General features: G+C 56.9%; 3 protein-coding genes across 5 annotated transcripts; 1 reads left to right on the forward strand and 2 right to left on the reverse strand.

The window, feature by feature from the left end:
* PSMB5 (proteasome 20S subunit beta 5) lies at positions 1–2,081 on the reverse strand. Of its 2 annotated transcripts, none has more exons than XM_073894941.1 (2): positions 1,943–2,081; positions 1–807 (listed from the first exon to the last, which is right to left on the reverse strand). In XM_073894941.1, exon 2 carries the CDS (start codon positions 694–696, stop codon positions 214–216), a length of 483 nt encoding a protein of 160 aa, XP_073751042.1. In that variant the 5' UTR covers positions 697–807; positions 1,943–2,081; the 3' UTR covers positions 1–213. The 2 variants fall into 2 exon arrangements, with proteins under 2 accessions (XP_073751042.1, XP_025726117.1); XM_025870332.2 differs by lacking the exon at positions 1,943–2,081 and adding an exon at positions 1,551–1,781.
* Positions 2,082–6,597: 4,516 nt separating this feature from the next.
* On the forward strand, positions 6,598–7,458 carry PSMB11 (proteasome subunit beta 11). Its single transcript, XM_025869223.1, has one exon. It carries the CDS (start codon positions 6,598–6,600, stop codon positions 7,456–7,458), a length of 861 nt encoding a protein of 286 aa, XP_025725008.1.
* Positions 7,459–11,213: 3,755 nt separating this feature from the next.
* CDH24 (cadherin 24) lies at positions 11,214–21,412 on the reverse strand. 2 transcript variants are annotated; one of them, XM_025870329.2, is made up of 13 exons: positions 21,287–21,412; positions 19,432–19,736; positions 18,945–19,239; positions 18,671–18,790; positions 18,431–18,598; positions 18,070–18,257; positions 17,405–17,658; positions 16,298–16,434; positions 13,842–13,963; positions 13,649–13,760; positions 13,180–13,428; positions 11,576–12,619; positions 11,214–11,460 (listed from the first exon to the last, which is right to left on the reverse strand). In XM_025870329.2, the coding sequence occupies exons 2-12, from the start codon at positions 19,630–19,632 to the stop codon at positions 12,117–12,119; spliced, it is 2,349 nt and encodes a 782-aa protein (XP_025726114.1). In that variant the 5' UTR covers positions 19,633–19,736; positions 21,287–21,412; the 3' UTR covers positions 11,214–11,460; positions 11,576–12,116. The 2 variants fall into 2 exon arrangements, with proteins under 2 accessions (XP_025726114.1, XP_073751043.1); XM_073894942.1 differs by having other exon boundaries at positions 11,576–12,886.

Consider the following 21,412-nt stretch of genomic DNA (forward strand, 5'->3'; position numbering starts at 1 on the left):
TGAGGTCGAGTAGTGTAATGTTAACATCCAAGAAAGTAAAATCACCGCTGTGGCAGGTCATTAACAACTAGTAACATATAGAGGTCAACGGCACCAGAGCTTAAAAAAATTATCAATACAATTGAGGACCCTTCCACTAGAGGATAGGGAGCTAGATCCACATTACCAGCAACAGTCCCCCCATGAAATGCAAGCAGCCACATCCACCCTCTTTCAAGGGGTAGAGCCACTATATTTGTCATGTAGATCAGCTACATTGTCACTGGAGACTCGGATCCAGCCATCCTCCCGGACATGGTAGAGGTTGACTGCACCTCCTGAGTAGGCATCTCTATAGGTGGCTTGGTAGATGGCTCGACGGGCCAGATCATAGGCCTGTTCCACCTCTAGGTCATAGGAGTAACCCCGATCCATGACCCCATAAGCATACACAGAGCCAGAACCTACAGAGAAGGTGGCCCCCGAGATCCGGTTTCCTTCACTGTCCACATAGTAGAGGCCAGGGCCTCTCTTATCCCAGCCACAGATCATGGTGCCCATGGACAGCCCCATGCCTTTATACTGATACACCATGTTGGCAAGCAGCTTGGAGGCAGCTGCTACCGAGATGCGTTCCTTGTTTCGAAGCTCATAGATGCGACATTGCCGAGCCAACAGCCGCTCCCAGAAGCTGCAGTCCGCTGCACCCCCAGCCATGGTGCCCAGCAGGTAGGGATTGATCTCTATCACCTTCTTTACTGTCTGGGAGGCTATATAGGCACCAGCTGTGGCCCGAGAGTCCGCTGCAACAATGACTCCATGTTGAAACTGTTAAGATCAGAGGAAAACACAAAGCAGGCCACATCAGACCACAGAAACATCTCCTTGACATTTCTTTTTGCATCAGTGGAAAACCAGAACATCTCTTTCTCTGTCCTTTACACTTCACAAAATGCTTTCACATACTGATATCAACTAAACTTGACACTGATCCCTCGACATGGGTGTGACCAGTATTAACTTCAATTTTTCACTTTATAGATCAGGAAACGGGTTCACTGAGATCGAATGACCTGCCCAAGATCGTAAAGCTAGTTATTGCAAAGCTGGATCAGGAATCCCAGTTGTCTGGCTCCTACTACAGTGTTCCCTCCCACCATCCTTCCCCTCAAAAGACATAGCTTTTCAGTTACCCTCGCCTAATGGGGACCCGGTTTCTATAACCTTTAGTTAATGGTTAAACATCCTTTCCTCTGCCAATATTCATTGCTTTGAGGCCTCCCCTTTCCTGGACCGGAGCCACCTGGGGGTTGCCTAGGAATCAACCCAAGCAGCCTCGAGTTTCTTCTCCCCCTTAACCTCAGCCCCACGGTCCTACGGCTAGACCGAGAAGAGAGGCCTCTCGGGGCAATGAGACAGCGAAACCACCGGGGTCGGGCGGACAGGCCCGAGGCTCCCACTAGGCTCCGTGGTCGCGGCCTCCGCGGGCTCCGGTCCATCCGGAAGGCCGGGAAGGCAGGGAAGGGCGCGGGCGCGCGGGGCTCAGCCCGGCGCGGCGGTTAGGTCCGCACCTTGAAGGCCAGGGTGGTGGTTCCATGAAGCATTTCGATTCTGGGCTCCTCCGCGACACCCCACTTGGGCGCGGCCAGGCTCAGCCCATCGCTGGGACTCCCTGGACCCAGGTGCAGCAGATCCGCGCGACCCCCGAGTCCGAAAAACCCGAGCCCGTTCACCGGTAGCGGCCTCTCCAACACGCTGGCCAGCGCCATGTCTAATAAGGGCACAAGGAACTCGCTGCGAGAAGGCCTACCAGAGAGCAGCCGGGCAACGCCTCGCCGTCACAGCTTCACTCCCTATTAAAGCTAGCCCAAGGAGGAGCCATTTTAACTACTGGCAGCCACGCCTCCAAAAGCAAGAGCCAAACGCCAGGGACCGTTTTCACCGAGGGAGAAAAAATAAATACCTTAGATTCCTCTAAAATTTAAAAGGATGTTGTTGTCATCTTGACTTTAGTCAGGCAAGCAGTACTGAATTAAATTCACCTCCAATTCTTACGAAGCGATTGGAAACGTCCGTGTTGCGTAAGGGAAGTGAAGCCGGCCATCTTTGAGAAGGGCGTGACTAGTTGAAAATCCTTTCAGAACCCTCAGCACTAAGTCGTGCCCGCCCTATCGGGTGTCCAAGCAATACTTTACATCTGTGCGGCGTTAGCATCCTATTAACGCGAGTGAAATTGCCATTTTGTTTAAGGGCACCCTGTAATACTGGGTAAAGTAATGATGTACTCTGAGGCCATTTTCCTGTGAAGTTAGTTAAACCCCAGTAGTTTGTGGTAAATATAAAAGTGCTATACCTCTTGTTTGATAGCATTAATCGCCACACTACCCAAATTCTGTAACGTAACCAATTTTTAAGATTTAATATTCTCTTTACTCCCACCCTGTGGTGGAAATTCTAATAAGTAATGTATTGCCCAAAAGGCAGAAAAATAAAGAAGGAAACGTATGGGACTCAGTTAATCCACAAACTAGATTCTCAATTCAGCTCCGAATAACTGAGTCAATAGTCATTTACCATCTTAGAGCCTGGAGGAGGGTTGACACTCCATAAAGATGTACCAAGAGGTTCTCTAACTTAAGCTTGCTAAGACAAGCTCTTTATTAATACAGGAATGTGGTATATATCATTGTCTCTCCCTCTCTCCACCCACCTTCATTTTTCAACCCTTTTGGGACCCATAACAAAGAAGTGGGCAAACGTATGAAATGTTGCCTCCTTTATGGTTCTATGAAGTCAGTGTCTGGCCTTCCTTGTTGGATTCCAGCAGCAATATCCGTCAATATCTAAATTCCACTTCCCTCTGAGGCCCAACTCAGCCCCTCCTCTTCCCCAGAAGACTCTGCATATGTTGTATTTTTAATGCTGAAATTTGGCAACCCTTTCCAAGCCCAACTATCGGAATGTAATGAAGCAGAAGATCTTTATCTGCGTCTCACACTTGGTGTGGAAAATGCAGAGTGTGTCTGTTTATAGAGCAGGTATTATTTCGCAGTACCCCCTGCACTGCAACTTGTCCTCCTTCTGACTCTTCTCTGTGGTTCGTTCACACTGAAACTAATAGCATTTGTACCTCTCTTAAGACACTTTCACATTTTACCTGGCTGTAAGTGTACTTGATTGTGAGCTTCTAAAGACAGGTATTTCTCTACTACTCATCTCTGTGCCCACTGTATGCTTAGTAAATGCTTGCCAAGTGAATACATGAGAGAATGGCAACATATTCTTCCAGTTGCAGAGGTTTGAAGCTCTGGCCATCTTCAACAACTCGCCTTCCTTTCCATCACATTCAGTAAGTTGCCAAGTCCTGTTGATTCTTCCTCTACAATGCTTCTCACATTCTTTTTGATTGCAACTGATACCACCTTTGGCTTCTTATTATTTCCTTACCCCTGAATTACTGAAATATTCTCCTGATTTTCTGGGCCCAAACTGTACTCTTTAATTCATTTTGCACAGTACCAGATTGATTTTCCTAAAACATCCTCTTAATCTTATCTTTTACCCGCTTAAAAATGTTCTGTAAAATTCAGCTCCTCAGCATGGCATTCAAGGCCTACCATAATCTGTTCTCAACTTACCTTATATTAGTTCTCTAGATAGAGAGATAGATAGATAGATATGTATATCACCTGTCACTATCTCTAGCTATCTGTATCTACATATAGAGATATATGTCAAACAGAGAAAGACAAATACTGTATGATATCACTTATAGGTGGAATCTAACAAAGCCAAACTCCATAGAAACTGAGAGTGGATTGGTAGTTATCCAGGAATTGTGGAGTAGGGGAAATGGGGAGATGGTGGTCAAATGGTACATACATACTTCCAGTTATAAGAAGAATAAATTCTGGGAATCTAATGTACAGCACTGTGATTATAGTTAATGATGCTGAACTATATTGCATACTTGAAAGTTGCTAAGAGAGTAGATTTTAAATGTTCTCAACACCACCACCACAAAAATGGTTAATTATGTAAAGTGAAAGAAGTGTTAACTAACCTTATTGTGGTAAACATTTTGCAATATAGGCATGTATCAAATCATCACACTGTACACCTTAAACTTACACAATGTCATGTGTCAATTTTATCTCAATAAAGTGGGCTTGGGGAAGAAAAACGTGATAATTGTTGTAGTTGAGAGGTGAAAGAGGAGATCAACATAGCTTGGGGTGAGGTGGGGAGACCAGGAAGGCCTTGCTAAGGAAGTGTGGATTCATTTCCCTAAATACCACTAGGGTCCCATTGTTCCTCAAACCAACAGCCTCTCCTCTCTCAGACCACACCTGGGGAGGATTTTCAGCATAGATGGTACTCAAGCCAGGCTTTGAAGGATAGGATTAAAATAGATGAAGGAGAGGGGCGCCTGGCTGGTAGAGTGTGGTTCTTGATCTTGGGACTGTAAGTTCGAACCCCACATTGGGTGTAGAGATTATTTAAAAATAAAATCTTAGGGGCGCCTGGGTGGCTCAGTCGTTAAGCGTCTGCCTTCGGCTCAGGTCATGATCCTGGAGTCCTGGGATTGAGCCCCACATCGGGCTCCCTGCTGGGCGGGGAGTCTGCTTCTCCCTCTGACCCTCCCCCCTCTCATGCTCTCTATCTCATTCTCTCTCTCAAATAAATAAATAAAATCTTAAAAAAAAATAAAATAAAATCTTTAAAAAATAGGTGAAAAAAATAGATGAAGGGGAGGTATGGGATGTGTTAGGAATGGTGTGAAAAGAGGTTGTGGTAGATGGATCAGGATGGGACTATAGTGGGTCCCATTTAAGAATGCCAGCCTGGGGAAGAGAAGGTGGTTTGGGTTTGATCTTGCAGCCCTTCAAGGTTTCTTAGTAGAGAAGACATAGGACTTGAGTGATACCTTAGGAAAACATGTCAGCGTGGAGGATAAGAGTAGAGGGGAGACAGGAGGGTGGCCAGTTAGAAGGCCATTCAACTGTCCAGATCTGACTTGAGAATGGCTTGACCTAAGGAGGTGACAATCCATCCATATATACAGCAGCTAAGGCTTTAATCTTTAAAAACAGGAGACATACTTACCTCTCCAGTAAGAGTCCCATGTGGTCCTGTGCAAAAGAAAGGAGAAAAACTGGTTGGACTTGAGTGTGACCTCCTGGTTTCTCCAGTCTTCTCATGACATATTTGCACTTGCCCTTAGGACTGACTCTATAGCCCCGCCATCATGGTGTCTGGGGGGTCCAGGCTCTTTCCCTTGTGTGTGGGTCTGTTTCTTTTACTAAACCCATTTCCACAGCGCCCCTTTGAGCTGCAGTGTTTGGTAAAATATACTCCAGATGGTGCCAGAAGTAGTTGCAGCTTGTCACTCTGCCTCAATCTACTTCGTCTTTCTGAAGGGCCAGCTGTCAGGGTCTACTAATCCCATCTCTTGCCCATCCCTGGCTGGTCTAAGACTTAGACTCAGCCTTATGGGGACAAGGTCAGTTGTTTCTCTTGTCTTGGAACTACAAACAACTCTCTTGCTCTTGTGAACTACTGGGCAGAAGGGGGACCGGAAGAGGGAAGGCCATTAGATGCTTTCAGCTACATCCTCAGAACTTTCCCACAGAGAAGCTATACTGCCAGAGAACTGTCAGGAATGCTGTCTTCATGCAGATGGAAGTTCATATGCACCTCCAAAGCAGAGGAGAATCAAGAGTTGGACTTTCAGCCGACTGAGCTACCCAGGTGCCCCTTTATTTTTTTTTTTCAAAGTAAGCTCTAGGGGCGCCTGGGCGGCTCAGTCGTTAGGCGTCTGCCTTTGGCTCAGGTCATGATCCCGGGGTCTTGGGATCGAGCCCCGCATCGGGCTCCCTGCTCGGCGGTAGCCTGCTTCTCCCTCTCCCACTCCCCCTGCTTGTGTTCCCTCTCTTGCTGTGTCTCTCTCCGTCATATAAGTAAATAAAATCTTTAAAAAAAAAAGTAAGCTCTGTGCTCAACATGGGACTCGAACTCATAACCCTGAGATCAAGAGTCACATGCTTTACCAACTGAGCCAGCCAGGTGCCCCTCACAGCATTCCATTCTGATGGCATTAGAGCCCTGACTTGTCTTTACCTCCTCCTAGGCTGGGAGCTCTTGCAGGGCCGGGACAGAGCCTCATTTGTCTTTGCATGCCCCATGCCCCCCACAAGAGAAACAAGAGGGACCCAGCTGTGCTCCTTCCACTCATGCCTCCTTTCCTCTGAAGTTACCCCAGCCCCCGCCCCACTCCAGGTGCTTGGAGGTTGATAGACGGGAGACTCCTTGGGTGACGCTCAGGTGTGTCACAAGCAGCGTCTTCCCAGCAGTGGCGACTTCGCTGGCCTCCTCCTGTCTCCCCTCAGCAATCCTCTGAGGAGGAGGAGGAGGCTGCTCCTCAGAGCCAGTCCCAAAGCCTGACTTGGGGGTAGGCAGAAGTGAAGCCATAGATTGCATGCCCTTCCGTGCCCCTCCGTGGGGCGTGGGGGTTCTGGCTGTAGCCCAGCTTCCCTTTAGCGTCTCTCTCTTCCCCCACCTGGCTCCAGCCCACAAAACCCTGACGTTGTTCCTTCCAGCCATCACTCAGCCCCAGGGATGGCTCTGCAGGATGTGTGCAAGTGGCAGGCCCCCGGCACCCAGGGACCATCATCGCCTCACCTGCCTCGGGCGGGTGGCTGGGCCATGCCCCCAGGCTGGGACCCTCAAACCTTCCTGCGGATCCACGGCCCCAGGCTGGCGCATGGCACCACCACGTTGGCCTTCCGATTCCGGCACGGAGTGATCGCTGCCGCCGACACACGGTCCTCCTGTGGCAACTATGTGCAGTGTCCGGCCTCATGCAAGATCATCCCCGTGCACCAGCACCTCGTGGGCACCACCTCCGGCACGTCGGCGGACTGTGCCGCCTGGTACCGTGTGCTGCGGCGGGAGCTGCGGCTGCGGGCGCTGAGGGACGGTCAGCTGCCCAGCGTGGCCGGTGCCGCCAAACTCCTGTCGGCCATGATGTCCTGCTACCGGGGGCTGGATCTGTGCGTGGCCACCGCGCTGTGTGGCTGGGACCGCTCGGGCCCTGCCCTCTTCTATGTCTACAGTGACGGCACCCGCCTGCAAGGGAACATCTTCTCAGTGGGCTCTGGATCTCCCTATGCCTACGGCGTGCTGGACCGTGGCTACCGCTACGACATGAGCCCCCAGGAAGCCTACGCCCTGGCTCGCTGCGCCGTGGCCCATGCCACCCACCGCGATGCCTACTCCGGGGGTTCTGTAGACCTTTTCCACGTGCGGGAGAACGGATGGGAGTATGTGTCCCGCAACGATGCCTATGTGCTGTACTCGGAACTGCAGAAGCTTCCGGAGCCAGGGAAGGAGGAGGAGGAGGAGGCCCGCTGGGACCAGCCTGAGCCAGTCACCCTGCACAGAGACTCCAGGATGCCCGTGGAGACTGAGATGCTGTGAGAAGCGGCAGGACTTGGGGGGGGGGGTTGCTTAGGCCAAGGGATTGGGGTGGGAGGATGGGCACGGGGTTGGGGAGGTGGTGGGAGCAGCCTCAGGGCATCTGGCTCCAGCCCCCAGGGGTCCCCAGCTGTGTTTGTTCCACGTCTTCATCCCTTTCTGCCTCCCAGTGCTATTGATGGCTCTGTCCAACATGTTCCTCTGGTTGCCTGATGGATTGGTCCAGCCAACTTCCCACCCCCAAGTTCTCCTCTCAACGAATCCTCCGGGGCGTGCCTACTGCATGCCAGACACGGGGCTAGGTGCTAGACCCTCTTTCTCACCACCCCCTTCGCCGCTTTTTCCCACCCGATCCCCCGCTCCCTTTGCCTCCCATTCCTGTGCTCATCTCAGCTTCAGTCTTTGTCACCGTGTCACCTTGGTGAGGGGGCTAGCAGGGAGTGGAGTAAGGAGGGCCGAGTGGCCCAGAGTGCCCAGGCTGAGGGGGGGCGGGCAGGGCAGCGTGGACCCTGTGGTGGTGAGGGGCTTCTCCCAGCTGCTCTCCCCTCGGCCCCCTCCCCTGCCCCCGAAGGACTCTAAGGACTACAATCACTACTCCTTCTGAATGCCCTTCTCGTGGTAACTCTGAGGTAATGATTATCCTCACTTTACAGAAGAGGAAACAGGTTCAAAGGGTTATGTGACTCGCCCGGGGTCGCAGAGTAAGTGGCAGAGATGAGGCTGGGACCCGGGTCTTCGGCTCCAGAGCTCTGCTCCTTCAGCCCAGCTCCGTCCTCCCAGGCCCTCTTCCTTGCCTTCCTTCTCTGCTGAAGGCCCTGCAGGCATCTGGGAGGGAGGTGGGGGAGGAAGTAGCTGGGCCAAACCCCTGCCCGGTGGGCAGAGGAGCCCGAGGGCCTGGAGGGCGGTCACCCCCACTCCCCCCTCCAGGACCTGGAGCCAGGGCCGCAGCCCGCTGGGAACTCTGTCACTGCTGTGGCCAGACTTCTCTCCCTCTTTCCCCTTCCTCCTTAATTCCCTTTGCCTTCTTTCCAGCCTTTCCTTCCTGTCACTCCCTCTGGGGAATGAAGAAAGGAGGGAGGTGGCTGTGCCAGTGGGAACTGTCGGGCTAGCAAATCTCTCCCGCCCCTCCTGCCCCTCCTCCAGCTCCCCCGTAAGCCAAGTTCCAGGAGGGCCACCTTCCCTGCCCTGCCCCTCCCCAGGCAAAGTTGAAGGGGGGTGGGTGGAAAGCACAGTCAACCGAGGGGCCTGACCTTCCGGGACTGACCGGAAGGAAGGTTCCTGAACCTTCCTCCTCTAATCCCACTCCTGCAGAGCTTCCAGTCCCAAGATTCGCAGCCCCCTTTCCTCTGTCCTGGACACCCCTCCTCTCAGCCTGCAGCCCAGCTCTGAGCCCCAAGCCTCAACATTGCACTTCCTGCTAAGAATTCCTCCAGGCTGGAGCTGGCCGGGACAGAGGAGACCCCCAGGCTCTGGCCTTCAGGGCATAATCAGGGAGGAGGGAGGAAAGGCAGGGAATCTCAGGAAGGAAAGCAGTGGAGGCAGAGGGAGGAAAGGGGTGGGGGGAGCAGCAGAACGCTGCCTCTTACAGGAGGGCTAGCATTCCAGTCAGGGTCCTGGAATCCGGTTGGTGGCCTCAACAGCAACCCTTCACCCCCTGTCCACTCTTCAGCCTATGGGGAGAAGGTGCGGGGCTCTGGGAATGATAAGCAGAGCTCAGGGACCCCCCCGGGGGCCAGCCTAGTCCTGGAGGAGCACAGGAGGAAAGCTTTTTGCCCAGGGTTCAAGTATGTGATGGACTCAGGCATAAGAGGGTGCACCCCCAAGTGCAGAGAAATTTGTGGATCTGTGTCCTGGTGTTAAGTGAGTGACCCAGTAGAGATGTGTGTATGTGAGTGTGCTAGATGATGCACGTGCAGTTCCTGTGTACAGAGACAGGAAAGAGGCTGGAAGAGAAAGGGTTAACACCTGGATAAGGAGAGCAGCCCCTCTTCAGAGAGAAAGCCAGGCCTTGTCACTTATTTTGCAAAAATGGTCCAAAGCAGAGAGGAAGTGGGGGCAGAGCTCATTTGTTCCCCACTTCTGCATCTTCACACCCCAGATCCTAAAGCCCTAGGAATGAGAAAAGGTGGGTATGCACGTGTGGGTGCGTGCAAGCCTGGGGTTGCTACCTGAGCCCAGTCCCAGGCTCCAAAAGTGCCCGCAGCTCACTCCCCTGCGATGCTCTGCCCCCTTCCCCTCCCCATAAATGGGGGAAGGAGGACTGAACCCACATACAGGGCAGAAGAGGAAGGGAGCCCTCCTTCTCCTGTCACCTTGCCCCTTCTCTCCCTTTTCCTTTCCTTTCACGGTCCTGCCCCTCTTCACTCCCTTTGATAGGTTCTGTCCTTCGAGATGATGAGGTATTTGAGACCAGAGATAAGCCTAGGGGTCTTGCTGACAGGCCTGTTTCCCTATGCCCTGTGTTTCCCTCCAAGTTTACTACAGTCGGGGCGGACCTCAGGAAGCGGAAAGGGAGGGCCGGAAGGGCTGGGAGAGCAGGTAAAGGCCGCATCCCACTTCTGAGCACACCTCACCACCTGGGAGTGGCCCATGGGTCAGTCCCTCCCATGTCTCCACTTAGGCCCGAAGGCTTGATGCAGATATTGGGGTGAGACCAGAGGGGCAGAGAGCTTGCCCATCCTGCCCTGAACTGGAAAACCCTGTCCTGACACCACACTTGCGGTGTTGGCTCCTAATCGTCTCCTTTGGGGGACAGCCAGCCTGCTCTTGCACAGGCCTTCCACCAGTCAGGGCTTCGGTTCCATCCTTCACAGAGTAAAGGACAAGTCCAGCCCCGGGGCAAGGGTCCTGTTCTCCTGCCACCTGGTTGCCCTAACCAAGCAGGCATGGAAGGTGTGAGAGAAGGCATCTTCCCACTGGAGTAGCTCCCCTGGATGGCCAACACCCCACACTTGGAGGGGAGCGTCAGGCGGATCTGTTCTGACCCATCATCTCCTCTCACCAGGAGCCCTGCCTGGAGTTAGGACCTCCCTTCTCGGCTCAGGGAGTGCACACTGAGAAATGACGGCTCTCTGTTCAGCTCCCACCCCAGTTGACTTTGATTCGGCCCCTGGGCCCCTGGAGAGCTTGCCTCCCTGGCCCCTCTCCCTCCTCCTTTGTGTTCCATGGATAGTAAGACCAGGCCTGGGGAGAATTAAAGGCGGCAGCACTGGGCCCAGAATCAACGTGACTATGCCGTCTCACCCTGGCCCACCCTCCCCACCTGGCACCGCAGGCCCCGGGGGGACCGGCTTGCTCCCTCTGCTGCCCCGCAGCCACAGTTTTTTCCTAGTCTGAAACTCCTCTTCTTCTCTTCTTACTCTTTTATCTCTTCCCCTCTCTTCTCAGGAGCTCTCACCCCCACTTCTCCTTGCCACCCTCCCCTCTGGCCAATCCCCCTTAATTCCCTTAGACATTTTGAGACCAACAAGGAACAGGAGAGTTGGCAGTGGGGGTACTTACTCCCTGAATGGAAACAACCCAAACCTTCCTCGGGCTAGAGGGACTTGAGTGGACTGCCCCCCACCTCCGCCCCCAAAGAAGAAAGGAGCCAGCGGGGTTGGGTCAGGCCTCTGCTCCTGCCCTTTGGCACAGGGAAGCTCTGTATAGAAACCTGCATGCAGAACGGGAAACAGGGCTCCAGCTTTAGAAAATAAAGTGTTTGTTTATTATGAAATTAGAGATGGAGGCCCCTCCCCTTCCTCCTTTTTTCCCCTTCCCCAGCTGCCTCCCCCTTTCCTTTCCTTTCCTTCCCCTCCCCTCCCCCTGGGGCCTGGGAAACACACAAGACAATGCCCAGAGCTGGGATGCCCAGGGCAGGCGGGCAGCTAGGCAGAGCTCCAGGGAGGCGGCCATGTGGGGGGCTGGAGCTCTGGCCCTGGGAGGTGGGCTGGCACCCTCTCTCTGCTGGAGGCCAGTGGAGCGAGGACGAGGCCATGAGTGATGGATGGAACCATGCGGGCAGGTCTGTAAAGACAGGAGACCAGGGCGGTTCTAGTCGGTGAGCGGAGGGGGAGGGCTTCAGGCAGCCCCAGTGCTCTCCCCACCCCACCCCCTACCCCCCCTAATTAGCGGCACTGACCTGGGGCCGAACATCCCCCGCAGGAGGGTGGGCAGCAGTGGCTGGAAGTTTCTCTTGCTTTTGGGATGGACAACAACAGAAAAAACTGAAAAGCCAGTCACAGGGACCCGGAGAGAATGCAGGCAAATGTGGACAGGAGACAGACACAGGGCGTGTGGGCAAGGGAGACGGAGAGAGGGTGTGTGAGAGACTTAGAACAGGGCAGACAAAAACAGAGTCATGGAGGGAGTGGAGTCACAGTGAAGGAACAGAGAGATTCAGAGTCGAACCACACAATACAGACCCAGACAGGAGAATGTTACAGAAAGAGACAGAGACCCTTGGAGGGAGACATACAGACGACTCGGGAGGAGGGAGGTAAGAAGGACGTTGCCCTGGGGAAGCTGGGAAGAGGGACACAGGGACAAGGGGAGGCCTGGGGGCTCTCCCCTGGGGCTGCTGCCGCCCGCCTGGACCCCAGGGGGGGTGGGGGCTCACTCAGAGGGCCTGTGCGGGCTGTCCCCCCCCCCCCCCCCGCGGCGGGCAGGGCCGGGGACTGCTCTCAGGGGGCCGGGGGCTCCTTGGCCCCGTACAGCTCGGCCAGGGTGCGGAAAAGCGGCCCCCAGTCGTCCGGCGGCTCGGCGGGGCCCGGGGCGCCCCCCGCCTCGCTGCCGGAGCCCAGCGAGCTAAGGGAGCCGCAGGAGGAGCCGCGGCCCTCATAGCCGTACACCTGCACCGAGTCGTAGGGCGGCACGCTGGGGTCGTCGTCCGCCTCGCGGAGCCGCAGCGCCAGGAGCTGGGCCACGTCGGCGGGGCCGGGGGGCCGGGGCTGGCGGGGCGCCCGGGCCCGGGGCAGGACGTCGCGGCGCGCCGGCGGCGGCCCGGGGTTGGGCGGGGCCGCCCCGTCGGGGTTCTGCAGGGCGCTGATGTCGAAGGCCTCCGTGTCCTCTTCGCCGCCGCCCTCGTCGTCGTAGGTGATGATGTTCTCGCGGACGTCCTCCTCCTCCAGCACCATCAGCGCTTCGTGCTTCTGCCGCCGCAGGGCCGCGAAGAGCACCGCCAGCGCTGGGGGAGGGGCGCACAAGGCCGCTGAGCCCGCTGAGCCCGCGGCGCCCCGGAGCCGGAGCCGCACGCGGCGCGGCTTGGGAGACAGAGGAGCCAGTGTGGCCGAGGCAAGGCAAGACCCGGGTTTGACCCCTGGCAGGCCTCGTCTGAGGCCTGACTTCACCCCGCACTCGCCGTGTGACTGTGGGAAGTTGCTTCGCTTCTCTGAACCTCTGACCCTTAGAGGGCTGGTGTGGAAAACCGGGAAAACGAATTTCCCTCTTAGGGCTGTTGAAAGGATGACACGAAATAGCACAAGTGATGCGCCGGGCACCACGCACCGTCCAGAGTCAGGCTTCAATAAACAGTTTTTACGGCCTGCTGCTGTCACTGCGGACCGGTAATGCCAGGGCCGGAGGCCGGAGCTCTTCTCTTGGACACACAAGGGAGTGGGAAAATCCCCGCACGGCCGAGTCCTTTAAGCCCCGGGGTGGAGTTCCCTAGGTCCAGGGCCCTGGCCCCTCTCTCCAGTCCCTGCAGGCTCGGACCCCACATCTACATGCCAAGGTGGGCCGACTCACCAAGCAGGGTGCCCACACAGGTGACGATGGCAAGCAGGGCCCCAGTGCTGAGCCCAGCGGGTGAGAGCTGAGCCTCGGGCCGGCAGGAAGCCACGGAGCCATCGGGCCGGCAGCGACACACGCTGACTGTCACAGTGGCAGTGCTGCTCAGGGCTGGCTGCCCCCAGTCCCACAGTGCTATGGGAACCAGATAGGGGGCCTGGCGGGGCGGAGCAGGGCGAGAGGGCAGCAGCAGGCTGGCGGAGCCATCTGTGGGAGAGGGAAGGTGTCGGGCTCCCTCCTGAGACACCGTCCCTGTAGGGTGGGTGCAGCCCAGGGAGACAGCTTCCAACGGGGAAGGTTGGCGAAGAGCAAATGTGTGCACATCCTCATCTACCTTCTGTTGGGTGGAGGGTCCAGATGTGTGGGCAGGGGTGAGGCTGGACTAGGAGGTGGGACGGGAGGAGGAGAGCAGGGGGGGGCCACCCACCTCGGTTGTCTCGGACAGTGAAGTTGGCATCGGGGCCCAGAGGACCTTGAAGGGAGACACGGCTACTGTTGCCCACCTCGTCTCTGTCCAGGGCCCGGATGACCTGAATTAGCTGGGAGGAAGAAGAGAGGCCTTGTATGGAGTGGGCAGCTGGCGGCCTTAAGGTCCTGAGCCCTCTGCCTCCTTGGCTCACCTGGCCGGGGGCTGCAGAATCACACACGAAGGTGTCGTAGGGCTCAGCCAGCTGGGGAGCGTTGTCATTCTCGTCCAGGATCTGGACGGCCACTTGCACACGGGAGGCCTGTGCGGAGCTGTCTGAAGCCAGAACATGAACACATACACCCCCCACGCACACACAACAGTTTACACACAACACACGGTGCGTGGGCACGGATGCCCCATGTAGCGCACAGAATACACATGCAACACGAGGTATATGCATGCAACGTGCAAGTAGCAAACGGTGATGTGAAACGAATGGGACACCGAGAGCATACAACAACATTCACGTGGTAGCCAAGTTGTGTGCAGTGTAGAACACACATTCCACAGGGGCGGAGCACCCATGATATACATACAGGATAACCCACATGCACGGTACATACACCATAAATGAAAGGTAGATAGAAGGTGCATACAGGTTGCACACAGACAGTAGTCATGAAACAAACACATTCATACCATATATTCAATGTACACTCAGCATTTAAAACAAATACAACATACATGAAATGGGTGTTGGATATACACAGTGTATTCAGTGTCACCCCCCCACCCAGGGTCGAGAGGATGCATTTTCATACACAGCACCAGCGAGACAGAGACAGACAGACAGACAGACAGACACACACACACACACACACACACACACACACACACACACACGCCCCATCAGCAGTTGGAAGGCTATGGAATAGCAGTGAGTAGCACTTAGAGTTGGCCTTGGGGAGCCGGGCCAGCCTGGGTGCCACAGCCAGACACAGGCCCCCTTCTTCATGCAACCCTTCATCAGGTGGCTCCCAGTCATTACCCTGACTTGCTCCTCATTGCCAATGCCATCCAAGAAAGAATGGAAAACAGGTATCCCTGCCCACCCTGGAGCTCACCTCTGCTGGCTGAGCCTCCCAGATTCTTTAGTCCTCTCCCAGGTGGGGAGGGAGCTGGCTGGCCCCAGGGAAGGGGCCGAGGTCCCAGCCTGGGCAAGAGAGGCTGAGTGGGCTCCCTGGCCAAGGGTTCAGGGCTCCACTCCTTCTCTGCAGTAAGGGCCCAGGGCCTGCTAGTTGATCTTGGGGTTTGCTGGAGAGCAGGATTTGGTGGGGGTGGTGAGAAGGCAGGAAGGGAAAGACACACACACACACACACACACACACACACACACACACACGACACAGATGGCTGGCTACGTACACACAGGCGACTCCAAACACTATATACACACAGGGACATTCACGCGGACAGGCACACATACAACATCACGTAACACACAGCTACAGGGACAGAAACATGAGCCCGTACACATAAACTGCCACACGTGAGAGGCAACGTGGCGGAGGGGGTAAGCGCTGTGACTGACTCCGCAGCCTTACGGGGTCTCACGGCTCTGCCCCGTCACGTCGGCGTGAGCTTGGGGAGTTACTTCACTTCCCTTTGTCTGAGTTTCCTTATTGTCGAATGGGGAAATAATCCTACCGCCCTCATAAAGTTGTGGGGGTGATTACATTAACGGACCCACATTTGGTACTTAGAACAGTACCTGGTACACAGCGTGTAGTAAGTTCTCTGCCCACGAGTGCTCACATTCACGAACGGCATACCCGACAGCTGTACCCGCACCTACCCTTACACACACCTAATTACACGTTCGCGCAGACATTCTACCCGCTCAGCCACACGCACGCACACACTACATGTGTGTATTGTCACACACATGGAATTATACACACACGTAGGTACACACTCACATGTACACATACATAGGGCTCTTCGCTGCCACGTACAAACATCTGTGCACACAGCGACAGTTCCCATAGACAGGACACAGATAGCAAATGTAGGAGGCCCTGGGGCGTGAGCAGGAGTGATTGGGGAGGTTCACAGAGGGGACGGAGGTCTCCCCGCCTCCATGGGCCACGGCCGCCCACAGGCAGCCAAAGCATGCTGCTGGTGACTGGGGGCTAACAGGGGCAGGGCTGGCCCCTCTCCCCTACCTTGAGGGCTCTCCGCAGGGTGTCCCTGGGAGGGGCTGCTGGAGCCCCCCAGTCAGCCTCCAGAGGAGGGGCCCAGCCCTGCCCTGGTCCCTGGCTTCAGCCTGAAGTGGACAGTGGGCAGGGCAGGGTCTGCCAGGGTACAGATTGGGGCTTTCTAGGGCTTAGGAACCATTTGAGATTAGGTTTGTTTCCCAGTTGGGGAAAGTCAGGTATGGGAATGAATTTAAAGTCAGGGGAATGCGCAGGCAGATCCACTGTGCCCAGGCCAGCCCAGCCTCAGAGACCAGGAGGCCTGCCTGGTGGTGGTGACCCAGGTTGGGAAGCCAGTGCTGTACACTGGTGAGGCATGGTGGCAGTGACCCCCCCCCCCCGACTCAGGGACAGCTCCTCTGCCAGGTGGCTGCTTGCCTTCTCCCTCTCCTGGGGGCCTAGGGCTCCTCACCAAGCTCTGTGGCCAACACTGTGAGGTTGTGCCAGATGCGAGCCTCGCGGTCCAGGGGCACCACTGTGCGGATGGTGCCATCTTCGGGCTCGATGGAGAAGCAGCGCTCTGGATCCGAGTGGGGGAGGATGGAGTATCTGGGGAAGATGGAGCGGAGCTGGGGGCTGATCTAGGGGCAGGGCCAGAGCTTGCTGCTACCTCTCCCTCCCTTCTGTTCACCTTGCTGGGCCTCTTGGTTCTTCTGGGCAGAGGGCCCGGGCTCGCTGGGCTGAGCCTGCCCCGGGTACCCAGAGCCATAATTCACATTAGGGTCCCCTTAAGAGACAAGTCGCTTGGGGAAGTTACCAACATTAAACAGGTGTCCTAAGACTCAGGGGGACTGGGTTTCATGGTGGGGGAGAGACAGAAACAGGTGGAAGTGGGGGTAAACAGCCTGTCTTTCTGAGTTCTGGGCTCTATTCTAGGGACCCAGGGACCCCAGCCTTGCTCTGCCTCAGACCAGCGGTGTGATCTTGGGTGAATCGTTTAACCTCTGTTTACTTAGCTACAAAATGAGAATGACACCAGCACCTCCCTCATACCTGTGACGGGGCTGCTGAAAGGTGGAAAGAGTGGCTCTTCTCAAGGCAGACAAATCTGCATTCATGTCCCAGCTCTGCTGCTTCCTGACTATATGACCTTGGACAAGGAACTTAACCTGTCCGGGCCTGGCCTCTAAAACAACTGGGGCTGATCGTGCCTACTTCACAGGGCTGTTGTGAGAACTGAATGTTACCGAGTGGGTAAAAATGTGCAGCGCTGAGGGAGTGACCGACAGTGGTAGCCCGCCATCCAGCAACACACTCATCACATGAGCCTGCATCTGCCTGCACCACCACTGGGAGGCGCCACTGCTATCTTCCCAGAGGGTTAGGTGGAGCTGGCAGGGGGCGGGGTGCTAGCCCGGTCCTCCAGGCCTTCCCTGGGCCTCAGCCCTGCAGAGAGGGAGACCTCCGCTAGGAGGTGAGTGGGATTTTCGGTGAAGGGGGTCCATCCTCAGTGGGACGAGCCTGCCACTGGGCCCCTTCCCTGAGGCCCTTCCCTTCCCCTGCCCACACCCCAGCTCACCTGATTGGGCTGGCTGGGGAATCCAGGTCTGCCGCTGAGACCTGGCCCACCAGCGTCCCGGGAGCTTTGTTCTCAGGCACTGCCAGGTGATAGGCAGCCTGGGTGAAGGCAGGTGGCTCTGGGGCATCCTGCACAGCCACGCGCACGGAGGCCACGTCCTTGAAGGGCCCTCGCCGCAGGTAGGCTGGGTCGATGAGGGTGTTGGTGGCCTCCACGCGGAAGGAATAGGAGCGTCGGGTCTCGAAGTCTAGGGGCTATGGGGAGAAGAGGTGGAGTGACTGAGGCACGTGGGAACCAGGGCAGGCCCAAGTTCCTGGAATGTGAGAGGTCCCCTCCCCACGCATCCAGTGCTCAGCCCACCTGAGACGAGAGGTGGGCACTGAGGGGCAGTGGCTGGGTGCAGGGTCAGGGTGAGGCAGATTACTTAGTCTGTGACCCTAGGTCTGCCCCCAGCTCCATCATAGACTGGCTACACGAAAAGTTCTGAGCCAATCTCTCCCCCTTGCTGGGCCGCAGTCCCTCATCTGAAAGAGGACAAGATGACCATGATCTCTAAGCTCCAACCCAGTGGTCCCGAGTCTGTTCTAGACCAGTTAGAAGTGAGCCTTGTGGGCCAGGAGGCAGGTACGAGTGAATGTGCAAGTGTTAGCAGACAGGAGGCTAACCTTGCGGACAGTGAGGAGCCCGTCTCGACCCTGGGAGTCTGTGCTGATGCTGAAGGCTTCGGACCCCTCTCCGTCCAGGATGCTGTACGCCATGAGGGCGTTGTCCCCCAGATCTGGGTCCTGGGCTCGCAGCCGGCCCACCAGGGTGCCCGGCCCAGCCGTCTCCACCACAGAGAACTGGTATAGGCCTTGAGGGGGGACAGAGGGGAGACATCTTAGGTCCCTAGCCCTCCTCCCTCTCGCAGCACTCCCTTCTCCTGGGGTCTGGGTGGGGGAGGGCTGGAGAGGGAAGGCCTCTCCAGAGGCTGTAGGGGGTGGGGGCAGGCAAAGGATGGCTCGGGTGGCAGCACTGGCCCCTTACTCTGAGGGAACTTGGGGGGGTTGTCGTTGACATCGCTGAGGGTGACCGTCACCGTAGTGCTGCCCGACAGCCCCCCCATGTGGCCACCCATGTCCTTGGCCTGAATCACCACCAAGAACTCCTCCTGCGTCTCCCGGTCCATGTTGGGGATGGCAGTACGCACCACTCCTAGGGAGAGACACGGGTCAGGGGGTGCCTGTTCGCCTGGCTGCCCCACCAGGCTCCGAGCGCTATCCTCACCCGTCTGGGGGTCCACAGAGAAGAAAGGCAGTCCGTCCAACACGGTGTACACCAGCTTGGCGCTATTTCCGTAGCTGGGGTCATCGGCATCGTGAGCAGTCACCTGGATCACTGACGTCCCTGTGGGGGATCCCGGCACCCCACTCAGCAGGGGCAGGGCCAGGTGGGAAAGAACAGCACATGAGGGGGACCCAGACACAAGAGCAATGCGGGAAGGAGAGGTGAGGGTGCTCCAGGAGACGGGATCTGGGATGGTCAGAGTTGGGGTACTCACCGACATTGGACATCTCGGGCACTGTGGCGTGGTAGGGCCCGAGGGGAAAGATAGGTGGGTTGTCATTAATGTCTTGCACCTTGATGATAAACTCTGACGGGGGCTCCAGAGGCCGGTTTGAGGCTCGGTCCACGGCTTGGGCAAGCAGCACGTACTGTGCCTTCTCCTCCCGGTCCAGGCTCTTGGTGACATGGATATTGCCTGTGGCCTCATCAATCACAAATACAGTGCCTGCCCCCTCCCCGGTCAGCAGGTACTTGGTGCGGCCCTCGCCCCTGTCCACATCCGAGTGCAGCTGTAGGGGTCAGGGAAAAATGACAGCAGGTTCCAAGCATAGGGACAGAAAGGTTAAAGAGTCTAAGTCTATGAGTGGGTGGAGTGTTGGGAGTCTTGAGGGACCAAGGTCAGTGAAGAAGTGATGAAGTTGCAGGGCAGGGGCCTAAGGGCCTCGAGAGTCAAGGCAGACCTGGGAAGGGCTGATCCTTACCTTACCAATAAGGACGGGCTCTGGACCTGCATATTCCTCAATGACAAAGAACTGGTTCCACACCCAGCTCCTTCGGTTCCGCAGCAGCACTGGTCCTGGGCCCCCCCGGGACCCTGCCCAGGCCCGGGCAGGGGCTGCCAGGCGCCCCATGCAGCCCCAGCCACCCAGCCAGGCCAGCAGGAGCCTCACCAGGCCCCACATGTTTGGGCTCCAGCCAGGGCTCTGTTCACTGTCCCCGGGTACTGAGGCATGAGCTGGCTGGGGCAGAAGGGCAGATGCGTTGGGGCTACCCCATGGATCCACACCTGTAGGACAGGTAGCTGTTCAGGGTCAAGGAAACCCTTAACTCTCCCCGGCCCCCAACTAAAGTTAGATACTGAAGATCAGACCTCCAAGGAACCAGACACCCCACTGCCCAGAACCCAGACTGAGACAGAGCAGACAGTCTGATCCTTCCCTCCACCCAGGCTCTGCCTGTATTCACCTCCAGCCCTACAAGCTGATACATCTCTGGCCAGTCAACTCTGAGTAGAGAAGCTGGGGAAGAAAACAGGAGGGGGGATTCGGGGAAGGTTTGGAACCCCAGATCTGGCCCCTCTTCTCCCAGGTTGGGTATGCAGCCAGGGGGCTGGAGGAGTTGGGGACTACCAGGGAAAGGGCTTAGAATCCAGGGGCTGGGACTCACGGAGGTGTGGTGTCAGGGTGTCTGGGGTCAGGCTGAGCCATGACAAGGCGTGCAGCCTAAGACAGGGTTGAGAGCCTGTGAAAGTCTCTCCTACACAGGGAACCCCACCTCTCCGGAACCTGCCCCCAGCCCACATTGCCAGCTGAAGTCCTTGAAGGGGGACTGGGCTCAGGAGGCAGAGTGGGGGCGGGGGGCCGGAGCCAAAAGAAGAGGATGTAGAGCTGGGGGCAGGGCCAGGAGGCTGGGAGAGGAAAGCAGAGACTACAGACTCAGTGTTAGTGACGGTGAGACCCAGACTCAGGCACTGTCCGGCACAGACTGAGAACAGAATGGCAGCAAGAGACACAAGGAAAGAGATCAAAGGAGGCAGCCTAGGTGTCTGACAGGCGGAGGAGTCATAGGTAACAGGCTTGGGAATGGTAGGAGGGGGGCAGAGGGGCTTGCTGGGAGTGATGGGCAGGCGGGGGGCAGCCCTCAGCTGCGGGGGTCAGAGCAGGCCTCGGGGAACTTCAGTCTGAGAGAGGGGGCAGCCTGGAGGGGCTTCGGGAAGGGAGCTGGAGAGAGGACCCTTCCCATTGCTGTCTCCTCCCTTTCCTCCTGCGGGGGGGGGGTACCCCCTCAGGTAGCTGTGGCTGCCACCCCTCCTCCCCCAGCGCAGACACACACCTGCCAGTCCTTTCCCTCGCGAGGGGAGAGGGAAGCCGGAGGGAAGCCGGGGACCGGAGCGGGAGGCGGGAAGAGGAGGAGAAGGAAAGGGCTGGAGGAGTGGGAAACCGGATAGCGGGAAGGGAAGAGGAGGTGAGAGGGAAGAGACGGGGGAAGGAAAGGAGAGCGGGAAAAGGCAAAGGGAAAGACAGGAAAGGAAAGGTCGGGAAAGGAAAAGGCAAAGACGAAGAGGAGGTGGAGAAAGGGCAAGAGGGAGAGGGAAGGGGCCGAGGAGGCAAACAGGCAGAGAGAAGGCAGGGTGAAGAGAAACCGAGGGAGAGGAAAATGGGGAAAGGAGGAAGAGAGGTGCGAGGGAAGAGGGGAAGAGGTAGAGCGCGGGAGAAGGGAGCCGGCAGTGGGCTCCTAGCCTCGGAGCGCACCGCTCTGAAGACACCCGCAGGCTGCGGGCCCCCTGCTGCCCCTCCGCGGGTTCCCGACCCCGGGCTCCGGGGCAGGCGCCCTTACCTGGCAGTGCCGAGGGGCCCAGGCCGGCGGGGAGCGTCCCCGCCCGCCCCCGTCGCCGGGTCCCGGGGGCGCAGCCCCGAGCCGATCGGAGCGGGCGCCGCGGCTCCGCTGCAGGTCTGAGCGGCC

Source organism: Callorhinus ursinus, unplaced genomic scaffold (genome assembly GCF_003265705.2).
Source record: "Callorhinus ursinus isolate GAN/ISIS: 27379988/994484 unplaced genomic scaffold, GSC_fseal_2.0 scaffold8, whole genome shotgun sequence".
Taxonomy (NCBI): Eukaryota; Metazoa; Chordata; class Mammalia; order Carnivora; family Otariidae; genus Callorhinus; species Callorhinus ursinus.

What these genes read in the sequence shown, in the direction of transcription:
- PSMB5 (XM_025870332.2), bottom strand. Translation starts at nt 1,748, where the DNA reads ATGGCGCTGGCCAGCGTGTTGGAGAGGCCGCTACCGGTGAACGGGCTC. An exon ending in CCACCACCCTGGCCTTCAAG is followed by an intron (nt 808 to 1,550) that starts GTGCGGACCTAA and finishes TGATCTTAACAG; the next exon opens with TTTCAACATGGAGTCATTGT.
- PSMB11 (XM_025869223.1), top strand. Translation starts at nt 6,598, where the DNA reads ATGGCTCTGCAGGATGTGTGCAAGTGGCAGGCCCCCGGCACCCAGGGA.
- CDH24 (XM_073894942.1), bottom strand. Translation starts at nt 19,632, where the DNA reads ATGTGGGGCCTGGTGAGGCTCCTGCTGGCCTGGCTGGGTGGCTGGGGC. An exon ending in TCCCCAGCCAGCCCAATCAG is followed by an intron (nt 16,435 to 17,404) that starts GTGAGCTGGGGT and finishes CATCTTCCCCAG; the next exon opens with ATACTCCATCCTCCCCCACT. An exon ending in ATTCTGCAGCCCCCGGCCAG is followed by an intron (nt 13,761 to 13,841) that starts GTGAGCCAAGGA and finishes TCTTCCTCCCAG; the next exon opens with CTAATTCAGGTCATCCGGGC.